Source organism: Nanorana parkeri, unplaced genomic scaffold, assembly GCF_000935625.1.
Source record: "Nanorana parkeri isolate BGI_ZX_2015 unplaced genomic scaffold, ASM93562v1 scaffold1393, whole genome shotgun sequence".
NCBI classification, from domain to species: Eukaryota; Metazoa; Chordata; class Amphibia; order Anura; family Dicroglossidae; genus Nanorana; species Nanorana parkeri.
Window position 1 is genome coordinate 89,271 of NW_017307661.1, and position 19,852 is coordinate 109,122.

Genomic DNA, 19,852 nt, shown 5'->3' on the forward strand with positions numbered 1-19,852 from the left:
TTCTTCTACCACCTCTCCACATAGAATTGGGATTGATGAAGCAATTCGTAAAATCACTTTACCAAGAGATGGAGAATGCTTCAAATACTTGGTCATCAAGTTTCCATGCCTATCAGAGGCAAAATTGAAGGAAGGTGTGTTTGTCGGACCAGACATTAGAAGGCTTATAGTTGATCAAGAGTTTGTCAATACCATGACGGATCCTCAAAAAGAAAGGTGGATTGCATTTAAAGAAGTCGTACAGAAATTTTTAGGCAATAACAAAGATCCTCACTACAAAAACGTCAGAAGAATGCTGAAAAAGCATTTCAAGCTTTAGGTTGAATGATGAGTTTGAAAGTGCATTTCCTCCAGTCCCACCTTGACTACTTTCCTGAACATTTGGGAGCCCTGAGTGAGGAACAAGGTGAACGATTCCACCAAGACATTAAAGAGATGGAAAGGAGATACCAGGGAAAATTGAGCTTTACAATGATGGCGGACTACTGTTGGATGCTTCAGAGAGACGAGTTTAGTGTGTGTAGGTGAGCTCATTTCAGTTCAAAAAAGGATTTTCATGAAAATTTTGTAATACAACTTTAATTTTATAAGTCTATTTCCATTTATTGCCTTATTTAACATAGTTACCTAAATTGTCAGGAAACGTGATGTCCTATGACAAAATGGAGGTCATTTTCGGATTCAGCGCACCAAAAAACATAATGATTACGTCGAATAACCAAAACGGCTCTCGAAAAAAAATTTTTTGCAGACCTGTGATTTAAGAGGGTGTGTTTAGGAGTGGAGTTAAGGCCAAAGGAGGGTAGGGGTTAGGTGGGCAACTGGTGGCGAGTAACTCTTAAGGCCTGGCTAGTAGCTCAGGACTTGAAATTTTGACCCCTGCATTATAGTGTATTTCCATTTTCAGTCAAATTTGAGAACCCCAAACCACATGTTTGTTAGGTGTGCCAATGCAGCATACCTAAAAAAAATGTATAGTTCTTTCCGTGGAGTACAATTATCCATAGCACTCTGTGTAGCTTCTATTGCTTTGAAAAGATGGCAATGTTAGGACAGACAGCTCTGCACATGTAGTTCACAACTGATAATTAAATGTTCCAGTGTACAGACAGGGTTAATTATGGCAAACACAACTCCCCTGCCCATCATAAAACTTGCATAGCAAGTAAGAACTAAGTAGGATTTTTTTGTCCTGGAGTTTTTAGAAAAGTTATAGCTGAATCAGTAGGCCCATAGCAGAAAAGTAAAAATCTCTCTGGTCCATAGGGGGGGTATACAGGTGTGAGAGCTGAAGTGGTTAATAAATAAAATGGTAATTGTATTGTTACAATGCATTTACACAAGTTCCATTTTTGTGTGCAGATCAAAGGTGTCCTTTGACCTGCACATAATGTAACTTAAAGCAAATTAAAGGAGAACTATGGGGTCAGTGTTTTTCCCCATAGTTCTCCTTAGTGTAACGGGAGGACACAAACTAGCATCCTCCCGTTACCCTAAGCTCAGTATACCGCGAGCTACAGCTCGCGGTATACTGAGACGCCGGAGCGGATCCCGACGTAGATGACGGGATCCGCCCAGCTGCGTGAGTGACAGCTGGCTCTGCCTATCTAGAGGCAGAGCCAGCTGTACCCGCCCCCTCCCCCGTCCGTTCCACCAGTCAGCGCTGGCAGATCGGAGCGGGGAGAGGGGAATCCAGCCCTCCCCCTGTCACGGCAGAGAGCCGTGACAGGATCGAGAGGTGAGCGAACCTGGTATGTGTTCGCTCACCTCCCGATCTGCTGAGCCGACCTGTGACAGTCTCATTGTCACAGGTCGGCTAGAACTATGAGGTGAGTGGAGATCACTCATCTCATATTTCTCCTTTTAAAGAAATCTAATACATATATTTTTATATTTGGTGTCATAAGTAGTGCCAACATTTTTGCCAAGGCTATACACCCATATCTAAAATGTAAAAATTGCTATGGTCCTGTAAGGAGCATACAGGTACAGAAACAGAAGTAGCTAAACAAATCAAATGTAATGCTTACAATTTACATGATATCTGTTAACTCTTGAATATCTAGAGGTTGTGTGCTTTTTCTACTTTTGTAGGTGGGTTATGACCTAAAAGAGGAGATTGAAAGAAAGTTTGATAAGTGGCAAGAACCTCCGCCTGTCAAGCAAGTAAAACCTCTGCCAGCCCCACTTGATGGACAAAGGAAGAAACGTGGTGGACGCAGGTAAGGATGTTGTTCTTTGTACATGAGAATAAATTCTGTAAATTATAGCAATGTGAATGATAATGCCTGTCTCTTTTTTTTTAGATATCGTAAGATGAAAGAGAGACTGGGACTTACAGAAATCCGCAAACAGGCTAACCGTATGAGCTTTGGAGAGGTATGTTGTTCTCCCATTTGTAAGTAGATATTCATGAATCTTGTGTAAGATTAATATAACATTGTTTTGTCCATTACAGACCTTAAGCTGACATCTTTACAATGCAACTTAGAAAATAACAGCTGGAAACTTTCCCCAGGCTGTATAAATCAGGGCAATTTAGTTATTTGTTACACAGAGAAAAACTGAACATACTTAAGTTGAGGTTGTTGACACATTATATTTATACTAGCAAATTAAGCCCTTTCATGAATCAGATGATTTTTTGATTGTAGTAATTTTGTGTAAGGGGATTGCTAAATATGGATGGGGACTAAATGCGGAGGGAGTTAATATAAGAGTTATAGTAGGTAATACATATTTTCATAAACTTTAGAATATAAATTCCTGTAGGACCTTTTTATGAATACTAAAAAAAAAAGGGGGCACTCATAAATAACACCCTAAATTTGAGTGGATATCCTAGAAAATTATGGGTCATGAGAAGCAAACAAGAATTAGTACAAATCCTCACCAAACCAAGGTTTTCTCTCTTAAAAAAATAGTGAACAAACCCCTTACAACCCCTCCTACCATTACAAAGAAGGAGAAGCATGTAGGCATTTTAACCCTTAAGAAACCAAGAAATCTTAACCCAAGTAAAGCAATTTAAACTGCAATTAGAATGTTTAAAGTATTTTTAGCGTATGCTATGTGAAGGAGAACATGTAACAATTATCAAATGGGTGTTATCCCAATTTGGCTGCGAAAGTGGAAATGCACTTTAAAGAAGAACTCCAGGCAAAATTTTCATTAACCCTTAAAGCGGGGCTTGCCCTGCCCTGCAAGGGTTAACTGCTCGTTCTGGTCTAGGGAGGAAAATAAGTTATACTCACCCGATCCTCTGAGCCAGCAGGCTGTGACCGCGCTCCCTCCATTCTATCTCCTCCTACACTCTAGCGATGATGTGTCCCTCTGCATCTTCGCATGCTATACACAGTGTATAGAACGTGATGACTCGTGGACCTTAGACCGTTGCAGCGGAGTGGAAGGGAGTCTGGAAGGACCAGTTTAAGAGCAAGCTGGCTCAGAGGATCGGTAGAGTATAATTTTTATTTTGCTACTGTTTAAGATGGAAAAGTCTGTTGTACACAAGCTCCTGAATAATGCATATGCATGGAGAACAACACTTGGTAAAAGCAAAATGGTTCTTGTTTATTAGAAGAAAGGGTGCGGTTTATCCAGGCAGGATGCTAGGTAAGCCAGCATACTTGTGAAATTTCTTAAAGATAAGAAAAACTATATGACCGTATATGGTAGTTGGCTGAACACATAGTAACAGTAAGTCTAAATAAGAAAATTACTCTGGCTAACTTCTTAAACAATTCCCACTTTTGTTTATTTTTAAACATCAAGAGTCCATGGCTGAGGTATTTTTCCTTATGATTGTAAGAACAGTCTGAGCCCATGGGAGGGCTTTTGTCTTCTTGTTCCAACAAGGTTGGCATTTCCTCAAGCCTTTAAGCTCATTTGGAGAACAAATACTCTCCATCATCCTCAGCAGGTGGCATGTTGATCACTGTGGGTGAATGGGACTTGGTCTTGCTCTTTGGGAGGCATTTAGAAGCCAGAGAGTTGCAGCAGCACATCACACTTTTCACTGCAAGAAAAATAAACAACATAAGCAATAATACCTATCTTTTTAAACCAGCCAAAAATATCCCCAAACAAATCTCCAAAAGGAACCCAAACCCTTAAAGCGGTCCCAACTGCCTGCTGCAATACTTCCTTTCTAATCTATGTTGGCTCTTCAGTCAATAACCCCAGGTCAGTAACAATACAGTTAATGACCTCATCTAAAAATTGTGATGTAATTATTATTGTTTTTCATTGTTTCTGTTGCCTAACCTGACCATGAGGGGAACACCAGAACCACACTATCAGGGGCAGACCTACCAGCAGTGCAGCCGCCCCAGTGGCCAAGACTCGGCAGGGGAGGGCACTGATAGGGGCCGACTGGACTGGGAGGCGTGGAGGTAATTGCCTCTTCGGTGGCATATAGCAGGCCGGGCAGCTTGGAGGCTGTCAGTGTGCTCAGCTGCTGCTGCCCTCCTGCTGTGGGGGGCCCATATACCGCCTCCAATTTATATGCTCCGAATACAACGCAGGCGGTATATGGGACACACCTGCGGATCATTTCCCTCCTGATGTGGGCACAGTGTCAATGCTCTGCCCCCTTCAGACTGTGTGGCCGGGATGATCTTGGGCTCTGGCAGCACTAAATTGCTCCAGAGTATACATTAAGTCAATGAGTCGATAGGGGGGTTGATGTGGGGGTGCCCAGAAACTGCACACAGTGCTGCCATTTCATTTAAATGAAGAAATGGATTATAATCTATTATAATATATTTCTCCCAGTTTTGGATAAAATATTGCACTTTCTGTGACGCACACAGCCACCAATAACCCCGCACAGTCTTGAGTCTAGGGCATTGCTAAGTCATAAGTTCAATTCATATACAATTCTGCATTGCTGTTTAATGTATTGCTGGGATTTGTAGTCCCTCTACAGCCGGTCAAATTCTTCATTAGAGTGTAAGCTCCTCTGTACAGAGACTGATGTGATTGGCTCTGTACAGCCCTGTGGTATATGTCGGCTATATAAATGTATAATAAAAATAGTGTGTTCCTTTGAGGGGACATTGGAGTGTAAACTCCTTTGGTGCAGAGACTGCCGGGGGGGGGGGTCAAGCCCTTTGTTCCTTAGGTCTGCCACTGCACACTATGTCCTGGGTTAAGAGTTCTCTTTTAAATTTAATGCGGTAGTGCACATTATTCATCCTTTGTGCAGTGTCAATCACCACAACTAAGACTGGTGATAATTTACCAAAATAACAAAGTCCAGTTATGTTTTCAGGCATCCAGGCATAAGCTGGACTACCACAAATAAGCTAATTCTTTTTTATTTATAGAAGATATAGTAGATCAAAACATGAGAGGCTAATGCATAATACTCCAAATGTGTAACTTATTTGTTAAAAGGTCCGGCTTAAGTTTTTCATCCAAAAATGTCTAATAGTTGCTTATACCATCACCTGTATGAGGGATAACCTTAGATTCAGGTAGACTTGGGGAGCGGATATGTGCTGTACCACCTTCAGGCTTTTCCTTTGTAAAAATTAATAGCTCCTTGTATTTGGGTTCATTAAGGCCTGAAAAATTTGAGAGAACAGCTATCCTTGGGATCAGACCTGTGTATGGGTGTAGGTGTAAGCACACTCAACGCTTAATAACATTATTGCTTTTTTGCATACAAGTTTACCATTTGGATAGAAGGATTGTTATTTCACTCTTTTCTAATTGATCATTTTACATTTATGGGTGGGACCTACTTCTTTCCCACTCTTAAATTTCTACAGACATTTACATCTCTCATATACACAAGTGGTGGCCACATACAGACATTCCTCGCTTACCGACTTACCTGCTTTGCGACCACTTGCACTTACGACCGACCTCCGATCGACCTCCGACCTTGCGCGTTAGCGTTAGTGCGACGTGTCACCTGCGGAAGTGAAGTCCTCCATTCTTCACTGTGGGTCCCAGTAAGTATTGTATTGCCCAATGTACAGTACACTGTTCGGTACTGTACATCTGCAACACTATACAGTGCTGTACTAATACAGTGCTGTATAGAGTTCCTCACTTAACGACCAATTTGTTTAACGACCTGGTCATAGGAACGGAACTCGGTCGTTAAGTGAGGAATACCTGTATATACGGAGATGCCTATTCTTGCCACAAAAGTCAAGAAAATCACTATTTGACCCTTCAAGTATTTACAACAATTGTTTAAATTTTTTTTTAAATGTCTGGCATTTTATTCAAGTGGACTTTCCTTTAAGCTCGCCTGTTGTTTCCGTCTTTCTCCAAGTCTTGTCAATTTCCTCACAAGGATCAGTTCTCCAGGCTTTAGACAATGAGTACCTGCAACGGAGGAAGGGTCTGGGATGGAAGAGTATATTAGCCAAAGGCTGAGAACATGTCAACACACACCAAAACATACTCATAGGATCCACACTTGGGTAACTGTAACCTGTAATCTATCTGGAGCCTTTGAAAGGGAAACTCAGGCTTAGGGCAGTGTCTCAAAGGCACAGTCACCATTCTTCCTGGATTGCCTCGAACACGAGTCAGGCAAGACACGCAGAATTAGGCAGCAAAGGTAGCAAACCCTGGGGCTATGCATAGCTTACCTATGCAGGGAGTCATTGCATCTTTGGACAAGTGGCCCAGTCCATGCGCTAGTTTCATCGCCACAGGGAATAGAGCCTGCAGGAAACACCATCATGTCCCGCAAATCCACAGGTTCTTCTCGGCAGGAGAAGCTCTCTCCTTTCTCCACAGTTCCTTTTCCTTCTCAAGTGCCTGGGTCTGTTGACGGCATAAGGGTTCCTCATCTCGTGTCAGAAGCTCACGCCTTCACATCCCCCCCTTCTTTTTTCACACTTCTAAAGAAGTAAAAAACGTATTGAGATGCAAAGATCCTTCCCCTCTAGAAGCCAACCCCTGGTATAATGGTAACAAAAAAAGAGGATAGAGAAAGGTGGGGTTTTTGAGTGGCTTCAGAGGGGACACAACCAATAAACTTCAGTCTTATAACAATATATGTAAAAAAGTATAAATTTATTAAACAATTGACTAAAATCAATGGATATGCATCAAAGCATGTATAAAACATATACACAACAGGGATTGACAAAAAACCTCCTATCAGCCCTTATGCTCCACAACCAAGGTTGGTCTATGTACTCATAATCTTATACATATAACAAGAACATCACATGTAGATCAAAAGAGAGGATGTGGTTGAGTTACTAAACCTCAGGTGGGAGCAACAATCTTAAAGGGGTGATAATTTCTTGGAAGGTAAATCTCGACGCGTTTCACACCTAAGGCGCTTCTTCAGGAGCAGGGGGAGGTAATCGGTACTGGGTGGTATCGGATCAAAAAACCAGTAAACCCAGAATGGGGGAAGATGGATGGCTAATCAGGCGGGCCTGGATGCTAAAAAGTAACGTGGAACGATATCCACAGGGAGAAAAACAAGTGAAGTCCAGGACAGCTGATAAGGAAAGGTCCTCCAAGTACGACCGCTGATGTTGGTGGGGCCGTTACCAGCCCCCTCATAGTGCTGGTAACGGCCACAGCTGGATTAGTTATCGTTTATTTCTTGATTTGTGAGATTGGAAGGAGTCTGGACATAGACAAATATTTTGTTTTAAAGTTTTCTAGCACTTGGTGAATGGAGTGTGGGACCATAATGATTAGGGAATGTCCCAGAACTACAGGTGAAACTCGAATAATTTAGAATATCGTGCAAAAGTAATTGCAGTAAGTGCTGCAAAAGGGGCCCAAACCAAGTACTGCTTGTACTTTTCAGAGGTCCAATATTGTTCTATGTACAATCCTTGTTTTATTGATTGCATGTAATAATCTACTTTTTTGAGGTTGTGGATTTGGGGTTCTTGGGGTTTTCATGAGCTGTAAGCCATAATCATCACAATTATGAGAAATCACATCTTGAACTATCTCATATATTAGTTTCACCTTTTAAGTTGCATTAGTGAAATAAATGAACTTTGCACGATATTCTAATCAAGTTTCACCTGTATATGTAATATTCTCTCCAGTAGGAGAGCGCATGCCGGCATAGCACGCACACAAGTAGGGAGGCCATTAAGGACTGAGTTCAAGGGAGTAGAGACATACAAAACAGGTTTATATCTGTCTCCATGTAGTTGTGTAGCATGTGTTAGTAATTCAGCACAGAATAAAACAAAGGGAAGGTCATAACTGAGCAGCCCGAGAGCAGGTACCTCTGCCAACATATTAACTATTTCCTCCTATACTCAGCTCCATCTAGTGGCCAAAATGCACTAGTGCATTACATACCATTGATCGGAAAAGAAGATATATCCAAGAACATTCATTTTTGTGTCTTTTCACACAGAACGAATGTTTAGAAAGATTTGTAGGGCGATTGACTCTGAAAATTGGTTATAAATGGACACCTATGTATAATAGAGTGGCATACAACCTTGAGAGTATGCTAAAGAAAAGATGAACAAAAGATAATCACAACTTTTTACAGCCTACACATATAAAATTAAAGCCAGGAAAACATAAAATACAGGTATGAGAGAGGTTTTGTTGCTGGTACCAAGTCAAATTTAGGTACTTGCACTGCTTGCATTTAAAAAAATAAATTTCTCTATTGTTCATTGAGGGACACAGCTCTGAAGATTTTTGAGACCTAAGGTTATACTGCTACCATTGGGAGAAATGGACACTAGGTGTTCTGTCCCTGCTGCACATACTTTGTAGTCTATGTGTATAGCTCAACATGCAGCTAAACCCTCCTATTCTGCAATAAGCCAGACTGGATGAAATCTTGTTGCTTTATTAACAAAACAAGGTGGGATGAAACTGGTAAAAGAACATGGAAACATACAATCAATATGTAAAACGGGTAAATCTAGTGACGGCTTGTAAATAAAGACAGAAAAAAATTCAGTTCTACCAGCAATGCTGCTTCTGACCGGAAGATCTGGTATTGGAGCCTTTGGGAGAGTATGAGTACTTGCCCAAATACTCAATGTCGGCAGCATTATGAATTTCATGGTCAAGGTTTGCTGTAAATAACTTGACCAGATCAGTAAGAGATTAAAAGCTGGAAATGCCTTCAGGTTTTTGATTAAAAGGCTATACTGTTTGTGCATATGTGATAAATAATGCCTCTTTATTAGATAGAAGAAGATGCATATCAAGAAGATCTAGGTTTCAGTTTGGGGCATCTTGGAAAATCTGGAAGTGGAAGAATACGTCAGGCTCAGGTCAATGAAGCTACAAAGGCCAAAATCTCCAAAACGTTGCAGGTAAACTAAAACGTGAGGGTTTTCATTGCATGTGTGTATGGAGGAGATATGATATGGCAGTGGTAAGTTTGAGTACCACATATGTTTTATATTTTTCACCGAAATGCTTAGAGCGAGAGCGCTCCAGTCAAGAGGGAGCATGAACTTTGCTGTTTGGAGAGGTCTATCTTTGACTAAGGAAGGGGTGTGTCTGACCTCTTCAGAACAAACACTACCCCACACAGGGTTTCTTGCATGCTGGTAAGGGGGAGGTTTTTCTACTCAGGTTTGGGCTGCCTTTTAAAGAAAATGAACACTTTGCACACTCTTGTTTTAATGTATCTGAAATGTTTTTGGCTGATTTTAAAACAAAAATTTAAAATAAATGTTTTCCCTTAAATTAAATTAATGTTCCACACTTTTGGTTCTTCTTACAGCGCACATTACAGAAGCAAAGTATGGTTTATGGAGGCAAGTCTACTATCAGAGACCGGTCTTCAGGTACAGCGTCCAGTGTAGCCTTCACACCTCTTCAGGTGAGTTTTGCACTTACAACCTCCTTTGGCCGTGCATTCAAATGAAATAAATGCAGTTCAACATCAGTGTTTTTAGCGACACAACACACACATTTCCTTTTCCTAATTAATACAACGGTTGGTGTGACAATGAGGAGGACCAGCAAACTGAGTGACCATCACTGGAGTTGGTTACCTCTGGAGTTAACCCTTTACACACAAACCATAGCTGCCACAAAGTGTTTAACTGAAACACATACCACTCACTGTCTTGAAATTCTGATCTTTAGTACAGGTCAGCAGCTACAGAAATGAAATGGAGTTTAAAGTATGCTAGCGTTCTTCAAAGGGGAAAAACTCTAAGTTCTGATTAGAACTTTAGAATTTGTTAAGCTTTATCGATAAAGCTTAACAAATTGAATAAAACAATGTTGAATATAATTTTTAATGAAAGAAACAGAGAGTGCAATAATTATAGAAAATATATAAACACAGATTATAATAGCAACTGTAAGGGCAGGTTAATACCATTTTCCAGACCAGATCTGGTCCAGAAAATGGTGTGAACCTGCCCGCTGTTCCAGTGCATTCCAGACCAGACAAAATGAGGCATGCAGTATTTTTCTGGTCTGGTCTGGAACGAACCACGCTGGTGTGAACAGAGGCCAAAAATAGCATAGGGATACATTAGGATGCATTTTGGGTTTGGAAGCAATCTGGTCTTTGATACTTTGATGGAAAGGGAGCGTTCCAGCAGCTTTTTGTGGATCCCCTGGAAGGTGCCTCTGTGCCCACCCCACCCAATGAAAAGGAGTGTGGGGTAAGATGGTGGAAGGGTATATGATATTTCAGTACAGTTACCTGGTTTCTTGGCACATTAAATTGTAAATGGCGAACAAAACCAAATACTAGGGATTTTCGGATACCAAGTACCGTACTTGGTACAAGTACTGATACTTTTCCAGCTCCAAGACTAGACTAGAGAAAAACTCAAACGTTAGGCGGCAGCTGTAATTTTTATGGAGCATTGGCTGCGGGGATCCTGGGATTTGTGCATCCCTGTTTTAATGTGGTTTTAATGTGGTTTTAATGTGTATGTATATGTGTGTATATATATATATACAGTGGGGCAAAAAAGTATTTAGTCAGCCACCAATTGTGCAAGTTCTCCCATTTAAAAAGATAATGTGTATATAGAGGTGGTGGTTCAGACACTATAGGACAAGTAAGGCAGCAAAACAACAAACTGTCAGATGGCAGGGCTAAAAAAAAAATTAAAAATTGACCCAAAACCATCAGCATGATCATGCAATGGAAGGGGAAGCAGAGATATGCTTGCAAGCAAGGTCAGCAGAAGACCAACAGGCGCAGATTCTGGAGGCTGAGCAGCAGCAGCTGATTGAACCCCTGCCCATTTAAATAGAGAGACAAAGAAATCCCTGCCCTTCCATCACCAGAAACTCCATAGCCCCCCCAACGAGCCACAGAGGCTTCCCGGATCTCTGCCAATCAGAGAATCTATACGGATGATGTCATCATGCATGCTCACAGCCATCTGAAAGCGAGGCTCGGTAAAGCGAGAACTGGGAGGAGGAAATAGAAAGGCTGGGATGCACACTTTGCATTCCAGCTACCACGCTTGGAGACAACGCAATTTCTGCTGATCCCAGAGACCACCACCAGACAGAGACCCCCTGTAGATGCGTTTAGTGCCCTGTACCAAGGAGGTCTAAAGATGGGGGAACAAAAAAGGGAGCCAGGTACTATGTGGCCCACAGCCAGCTGACATATCAGGCACACGGTCGCAGACCGCGTACCTGACTTTGCGGGAGCAGCTCCACGGTCTGCATCTGTGTCAGACAGTTCTGGGCTCCGGCCGAAAGAAAGAAAGAATGTATGTGAGCAGGATCGATGCCTGGTTATCTGGGGGTGATAGACCAACCCGCCAAAAATCGTGCGGTTTTCAGCAGGTTTTCCAGCGTGCCTGGAAGATGAAAGTCGTACGACCTTACAGTAGAAGGGGTCGCACGCTGCCCATACACCTGCCGCCTTTAGTGTATGTGTATATTAGGCACCATTCACACCTATAGTATATTTCAGGTGTGATTAGGGATTCCTGTCCCAGGAACTTGCGTTTTCCTGCAGCAGGAATCCCTAATCTGCCGTTTACAAGTGGCAACTATCATAAGATAAGCATTATCATGAGATTATTTAAGAGGGTGTGTTTAGGGGCGGAGTTAAGGCCGGGGCAGGGTGAGGGTTAGGTGGGGCAACTGGTGGCTAGTGACTCTTAAGACTTGAAATTTTGAGCCCTGGTCTATCCTATCCTATTTCGTGAGGGAGAAGTTAGTCCATCAGTATGATGCCATGCTTGTGTCAGGAAAGAGGATTTTTCCAAGAGAACAAAAATCAAACTATAAAATCCTAACACTCTAGTACAGAATGACACCCAGAATCGATAAGTTCCCTACCGTCCATTTTCAGACCATTACTAAAGATGTGGGCGGGGAACCCTCCTCCCATCTTACATCTTCTGGTCCTGAACAAAATTGTTGAACTTTTAGCACAGGGTCAGAAACATCTGCCAAATTTAAACTTGTTCACACTAGAAGTGAGGCGATTAAGGGGGGGCATGATTTTGATGCACAAAATGTTTAGTGGTGATGACGACAACATCAGCAATAAACTTTTTACAGTAAATCCATTACAAAGACTAAGAGGCCACCACCTAAAATTGGTGGAAAAAAGATTTAACCATAAAGGGCGTAGGGGATTCTTTTCAGTTAGAGCAGTTACATTTAGGAACTCGTTGCCACCAGCAGTGGCATCAACAGATAGTATTGAATTGTTCAAAAATCATTTAGATACATTCCTCAGAGACCGTTTTCCTGGAGAACTGGGCTGACTTCGCAGTCGGCTATCGGCTCTTCAGCCGAGACGGGCTGCATCTTAATGGGAAAGGTGCAGCATTCCTGGGGGGAAAAATGGTAGAAAGACTGGAGGAGCTTTTAAACTAGATAATGGGGGGGGAGGGCATAAAAACATTAAATTTAATTAATAAAAACCCTATAATAAATTCAAATAATAAAGAGGAAATTATTAAAAATTAGTGGGCTCACTCCAGTCATTAGTGCAAAAGCAGTGAATATAGCAAATCCGATGGCAATAAATAATATAATTAAGCCTGGCCAACCAATATCAAGTAAACATTTGTCTCATAAGACAGGAATTGAATGTATGTACACGAACGCGAGAAGTCTGGCCAATAAATTAGAAGAGCTTGAACTTATGATGCTCGAGGAGGACTTCACATAACATACAGGGGTACATGTACTGTTAAAAACTAGACCACACAGGGACTCTTGTATACACACGCACAATCACACACAGACACACACAGGTTGAACTTGATGGACCTGTGTCTTTATACTGTGACTTGTGGACTACAATATCCCTTTCAAACCTTCCTTTTACATACCAACTCAATGCTACGAAAATCGGAAATTAGTCCTAAGACTTCTTTAAAAGGTGGCTAAACTCTTTCTATAGGGTTAAAAGTGAAAATCACTCATCCTCATAGTTAGAGCCGACGTGTGACAATGAAACTGTCACGTCGGCTCAATAGATTGGGAAGTGAGCGAGCACATACAGTCGCTCGCTTCTCGATCTCCCTGCATCGAGCCGTGACCGTCAGTCACGGCTCCCTGCAGGGATTTCCCCGCTCCGATCCTCCAGTGCTGACTGGAGGAACGGATGTGGGAGGGCGCGGGTACAGCTGGCTCTGCCTCTAGATAGGCAGAGCCAGCTATCACTCACGCAGCTGGGTGGATCTCGACAGTAATGTCAAGGTCTGTCCGGCTGCGGCGGTCTCAGTATACCGCGAGATGTAGCTTGCGATATTCTGAGCTTTGGGTCACGGGAAGATGCTAGTATATGTCCTCCCGTGACCCTTAAGAGAACTATTGGGAAGAACACTTACCCCATAGTTCTCTTTTAAGTCTCTGTCCTCCTTCTTGTGGCTCAATAAAGTGAAGGACATCAGGAAAATTAACGACCTGACTCATTCCAAAAAACACATCTGACCTATTCAGCATTACATGTCATTTATTGGATATACTTCCTCTTTTCTGAGAAAGGCAAATGCTTCTTGGCGGGCTCTTACTGAGGTTTCTTCCTGACTTCTCCCCCCTTTCCATCCCAATTTCCTCTCCTCTTTAGTTCTCCTTCCTTGACTCTTTTCTCACCTCCCTCCCCCTATGTCTTCCTTCTTCTATACTACATTCACCGTAGGGTTTACTCATTTCCCTCAGTGGTCCCCACCCATTCACCTCTCCTCCTTACCCTTCCCTGTCTCCTTCTCCCTACTTGCCTCTCCTGGCTTCTTACTCCTAACACCCAGCCTTCCCTCGGATGCTGGTTCCCTCTCTAACAAACATCATCTTTCCCATCCCTGCATTTCCTCCCTTGGATTATATCCTTATTATAGACCTTTTATGTGGTCACAAGGCATCAACCACTTCCCAACTCCCCATCTCACTGTTCCCCTACCCTTCTTCTCGCTCTTCCCCTTCCCTCCGCTCTGGAAGGCATAGATAGATGAGTAAACCGCATTGTTAATCTTTTACTGTTGGCTGTCATCTCGGCACTTATTCTTTATGAATTCAAAAACAATGGAAATTGAACAAAATTTTGGAAAAAAAAGTAGATGTAGCTGCATTGTTGTATACCCTTTTTCGAAAGCAAGGTTTTGCAGGTTGTGGTGTAATTCACCTGTTTTAGGGAGGGGGCTTTCTTGGTGTGCATGTCTGCCCCTCCTTGAGTTATGCTTATGCAGGTCCCTTGGGCCTTATGATCGTAGATCATTGACTGCGTTCCTGAATGAATAGAGAAAATCTATTTATTTTTTTTCATACTATCCATAAAATCATTTACTCCTTGAGGGATGCAGCTCATGTTCATGTGGTTGTTTTTTGGGCTTGTTGACTGTGTATTCTATGGATTGCTATTTTATTTAACGTCGTCCTTCTGCATGGCACCAAAAAATCCACAGGATGATGTTGAATCATCTTCTGTGTCCCTTTATGAACTTGGAGAAAAGGGTTTTACAGTCCAAAATAAGTTATTCTCTTTTTTTTTTTTAATCGGACAGACAGTACCTCCATAGTATAGCATTTTTCCATTCACTGTTAAATGCAGACTCTGTTCCATAAAACCTTCAGCAGGATTGTGCAGATTTTGTGGATGTGTTGACAAAGACGGAGGGATGTTGTTTTGTGCCAGGCTGCTATTCTGTGTGAATCTGGAACAGCCTAACTCCCTCTATTTTGTCAAGGCAGCAGCCATTGTGTGCAATACTACTGAGGATTTTCTACAGACAGAGGACTGACCCTGGCCCTGGCATTTTTATACTGTTTTAAAAGTAAACTGGCATTCTTCTGTATTGTGTAGTAGAAGCACCTTATTTTGCACACATTGAACATTCATTAATTTCTGTTTCTCCTGTAGGGTCTGGAGATTGTAAATCCACAAGCTGCAGAGAAGAAGGTGGCAGAAGCCAATCAAAAATATTTCTCCAGCATGGCAGAGTTCCTTAAAGTGAAGAATGAAAAGAGTGGGACAATGACACAGTAACTTTCAGGCCTGCATAACGGATCCAACATGAAAGCAACCACCGAGTTTTATGTTTCGTGGAACACAGACTTTTGTATATTTTTTTTTTTTAACTTTTACTGTTTGTACAAGAGAATAAATGGCAGTGTGCTCTAAAAATCGGGAGCATGATCATTGAATAGTATGCTGTTTACCGAACACTCGGGTTAGACACATTGTGGATCGGGTGGACAGGCTGTTGGGGCTGGCATGGTATACATTGGTACTAATGGTCAAATTAGACATTGGTACTAATGGTCAAATTAGACATAAGGCCTGGTTCACACCTGAACGTTTTGTAGCGCGTTCAACGCTCGACAAACGCTCAACAAAATGCTCAAACATCTAAATCCCATTGTATTCAATTGGTCTGGTTCACACCTTTGCTGTATTTCCGCCCGTCCAAACGCAATACAAAACGGCCTACGCCCAAAGAAGTACATGTACTACTTTGGGGCGTTTTGGTCTCGCGTTTCCATTTAGATACAGCCAAGTAGCCCTCGGAAACGGGCGTTTGTCGCACGTTTTTTTTACCGCGAATCGCGGTAGAAACACGCGACAAACACGCCTAGGTGTGAACCCAGCCTTAAGAATGACTTGGTAAAGAAACGGACCTCCATGGCATTATTTTCTGAAATACTGCCGGTTGCCATGAGCCACACCACAGGGTGCAGCGGGATTTAGGAGAGCTGAACAAGTGGCTGTGGAACTGGTGTAAGAAGGGAGGGATTTGGGTTCATGAAGGTCAGGGCTTTTTTAGTCCGCTACTAGCTGTACAGTAGAGATTGTCAGTGCTGGACTCCTGAAGCCCAGCAATAAGCTATTGAAGTGCGATCTGCACTTCGATAGCTTATTTCAAGTGTAAAGTTGATGCTAGGGGTCTTTTGGACCCCTAGCATCACCTTAAAGAGTACCTGTCACCACCAATCCAAGTAAAGTAGAAAAAAATACCAGTTTTTTAAATCAATGCTAAATGAAATTAAAGTTAAAAATAATTTTTTACAAATTTCCCACGAGCATGCTCATCTCCACATAAACACGCGTCAGGTGCACCTACGTATGAAAGGGACGATCACGCTGCACATGTTTGGTATCGCTGCGCACGCCGGAGTGAGAGCAATAATTCTAGGGCCAATATTTATGAGTCTCTCTAAACTGATGCCCTGTGGGGGCTTTTAAAGTGTTGTCTATGGACTTTTTGGGGTACTGAATTTTGTCAGTTTCACGTACGCACACAATTTTTAACCTGGACATGATGGGTATCTATTTACTCGTTGTAACCTCATCCTTTATATTCTATTTTAAAAATGGGTATTGTGTTTTGGGGCATTTTAAGTGCATTCTTCACTAAATTTTGGGGTTTGATAATCCATTACGCTAATATCGTGCAACATAAAAATTTCCAACTGCCACCATTTTATTCTACAGGGTCTTGGCTTTCAGAAAACTTGGCTGATGTGGTGCTCCAATGACCTGGTGGAAACGCTGCAGGTGATGGCGCGGCGCCTGGCCCCAGCGTGATGCCAATGCTGTAGTGGAGGGCAGGGGTGGCAGCTTGACAGCGGTGTGAGCCGCTGGGGAAGGGGAGAGGGGGAAATGAGGGGGGGCCGCAGGGAGATGAGGGGAATCGGTGATGACCCGATGGCAGTTAAGGTACGCTCATCTAAACATTTTATCAGGTTACTTAGTTTGTCAAACTCTGTGACAAAAATTAGGCTCCATCCGAAAACGGGAAGAAGCCCAATCTTTCCCCCTTTTGAACAAAAGGCCCTTAAGGATTTAACCACCAGCAAACATATCATAATTTGACAAGCTGATAAGGGAGGGGGTATTGTAATCCAAAACCTTGAGGAGAATATTGGAGAAGCCCTCCACCTTCTGTCGGACCCATCCACTTATCAGTCACTTCCCCAAGATCCGTTACCCCAATACTTCTCAGCCCTACATTAATATAAGCCTACAAGAGCTCTTATATGAACTTGGCTGACTGCACATATTTATTGAATATGCTGGGCACAGCAAAAAAGGATATTATCCAAAAGCTGGCAGTAATCTGTGACAAACAGCCAGGAAATGTGCATTTTCTGAACAAACTTATAGGTTATGAATGGAATTACAATGGGTTACTAACCTGGAGGCTTATATTAATGTAACCTCAAAATAATGAAAGGAGAAGGAAACGGGAAGCAGATCTATAGCCGGTGAAGAGGAAATAAACTATATGTTGTGAAACTAAAACACATTAAGTGGGTAAAGTATATTGCCTAGTGCATATTGAATACAATATATAACACATCTCTGCAACAAGATACATCTGTAACTGATAATAGTCTCACTTCCGGCTAGTTACTGTGCATTGTCTAGCAGGAATGCTGCAAAGTAAGAAGAACATTGACTTCTATCTGTTATTGCATCGGTAAAGATGCAACATTCAAGGTCTTAATGTGAAAACGATTTGAACACAAAAAGAATAATAATATATAGCCAACTGGGAGGGGAAAAGGGATGATGTATAAATGTGTGTTGGTATGAAGGCAACGTTGTCAATTTTAAACCAGAGGAGTCTGGTTGTGTGGTGAAGGGACTATAAAATTTTGTTATATTGCAATAAAATTATTTTTTTTATATAAATAGATTCTGGTTTCAAATGTGACTTCTGGTTTCAAATGTGACTACTTCTGTGTTGGTCTTTTTTCTTATAAGGACAACATCTTGACTGTTTAAGGATTTTAAAAGTCACTGATTTATTTTACTTATTTATTGAAATGGATTTCAAAGGACTGGATTCCGGAGCGCCATCCAAACATTTCGGAGCAGATACATAGATTTCTTCCTGAAACCCATTGTCACCGCTTTACCTTCATACCTCAAAGACTCCAGCCAGCTCAGAAATACTATGTCGGTCCTCTTGGGAACCTACGTATCATTGGGTTTCCCTAGATGTATGTTCCCTTTACACTTCCATCCCACATCATGTGAGCCTCCAGGCAATACAGTACCACTTGGCACAACTACCGGCTCTCAAACATAAACAAGCGCAATTCATAATGACCTGCAAGTGTTTCACCCTTGAACACAACTATTTCTGCTTTCAACAAATTTTACCTACAGATCCAAGGGACAGCAATGGGGGCAAATTATGCCCTCAATTACGCCAACCTCACCATGTGCCACTGGGAACAATTTCACATTTGGCAGAACAATCCCTTTGCAGAACATCTGATATATTATGGCAGGTACATACAGTTGGTCAGAGCTCAAAATTTCAAGTCCTAAGCTACTAGCCAGGCCTGAAAAGTTACTCGCCACCAGTTGCCCCACCTAACCCCTACCATGCTCCGGCCTTAACTCCGGCAGGTCAGAATGAGCCTGATGAAGGGGTACTTCTGAGACCCAGAAAGCGCTTGTACTGAATGGCAATTTGTCATTAGAGGTCAGCAATGGTGACGCGCAGTGCAGAGGTCAGCAATGTGACGCGCAGTGCAGAGGTCTTACCGTTGCTTTGACGTCTTCTCCTGGTGATGGTGGAGGAGCAGCGAGGTTGCCTGCACGTCCAGCCGGCTCCAGGTGCTCTCTCCCACGCAGCAAAAGCTGGCCAACTGCGGTTCGGCAGTCTTCCTCTCCCACCAATGGCAGCGGAGGAAACTGCTGTGGCCACCGAGGAGCCCAATCGAAGAGGGCACAGACGATGGCAGTGGAGCTTCTTGTTCTCTTCTCCCCGCCACCGCAGTCTTAAAGAGGCCCCCCCTCCCAGTCCACATCTTTTGGAGGTTATTAATCTGACTTGCCCCACTCAGTATGCCCCTTGCTTGCGGTCATATTGAGTGGGGCACTAAGATTAATAATCTGCTGGATTAGTCTGACCCAGGGGCGGACTGGGGCAGGGTGGCAATTGCCCCCCAAGCCTCTCTAAACCTTTGCAAACGCCCCCCACCGCACCATAAGCCTTTAATCTCTCCCCTCTCGGTCGCTCTGCTGCTGCAGCAGCCAAGAGGGGAGAGATGAAGTCCTTGCCGTGGCGGGGGGCGTTTGCAAAGGTATCAGAGAGGCCTGGGGGACAATTGCCACCCTGCAACTCAAATTAATAATGTCCAAAAGATGTGGACTGAGAGGGCGGGCTCTTTAAGAATGGTCTGATCACACCGCTGAACGATCCCTCTCTCTTCTCCCGACCGCTCCAGCTTCAGCTCCACGAGGTGGGCACCCAGAGAGGCAGCTATGATCACACCTGTCAGCATTCCCGCTCTCTGCTCCTGGCCGCTGCAGCTTCAGAGCGGCCAGAAGGAGAGAGAGGGAGCGATAACGGGTGTAAGCAGAGCCGCCTCTCTGAGTGGAGTTGAAGCGGCCGGGACGAAAGAGAGAGAGCACAGAGAGCTAGCTCCGGCTCTGGATGGAACACTACCGCCGCGGCAA

At 42.9% G+C, this 19,852-nt stretch overlaps 1 protein-coding gene across 1 annotated transcript in view; it reads left to right on the forward strand.

Annotated features, from left to right (window-relative positions):
- PRPF31 (pre-mRNA processing factor 31) overlaps positions 1-15,442 on the forward strand; it is a 74,028-nt gene extending 58,586 nt beyond the window's left edge. The window contains exons 11-15 of the mRNA XM_018569774.1: positions 2,095-2,222; positions 2,307-2,379; positions 9,168-9,296; positions 9,713-9,811; positions 15,296-15,442. Coding sequence (XP_018425276.1) covers positions 2,095-2,222; positions 2,307-2,379; positions 9,168-9,296; positions 9,713-9,811; positions 15,296-15,421 — 555 coding nt within the window. The 3' untranslated portion in view covers positions 15,422-15,442. The remainder of the gene's footprint in view (positions 1-2,094; positions 2,223-2,306; positions 2,380-9,167; positions 9,297-9,712; positions 9,812-15,295) is intronic.
- The last annotated feature ends 4,410 nt before the right edge of the window (positions 15,443-19,852 follow it).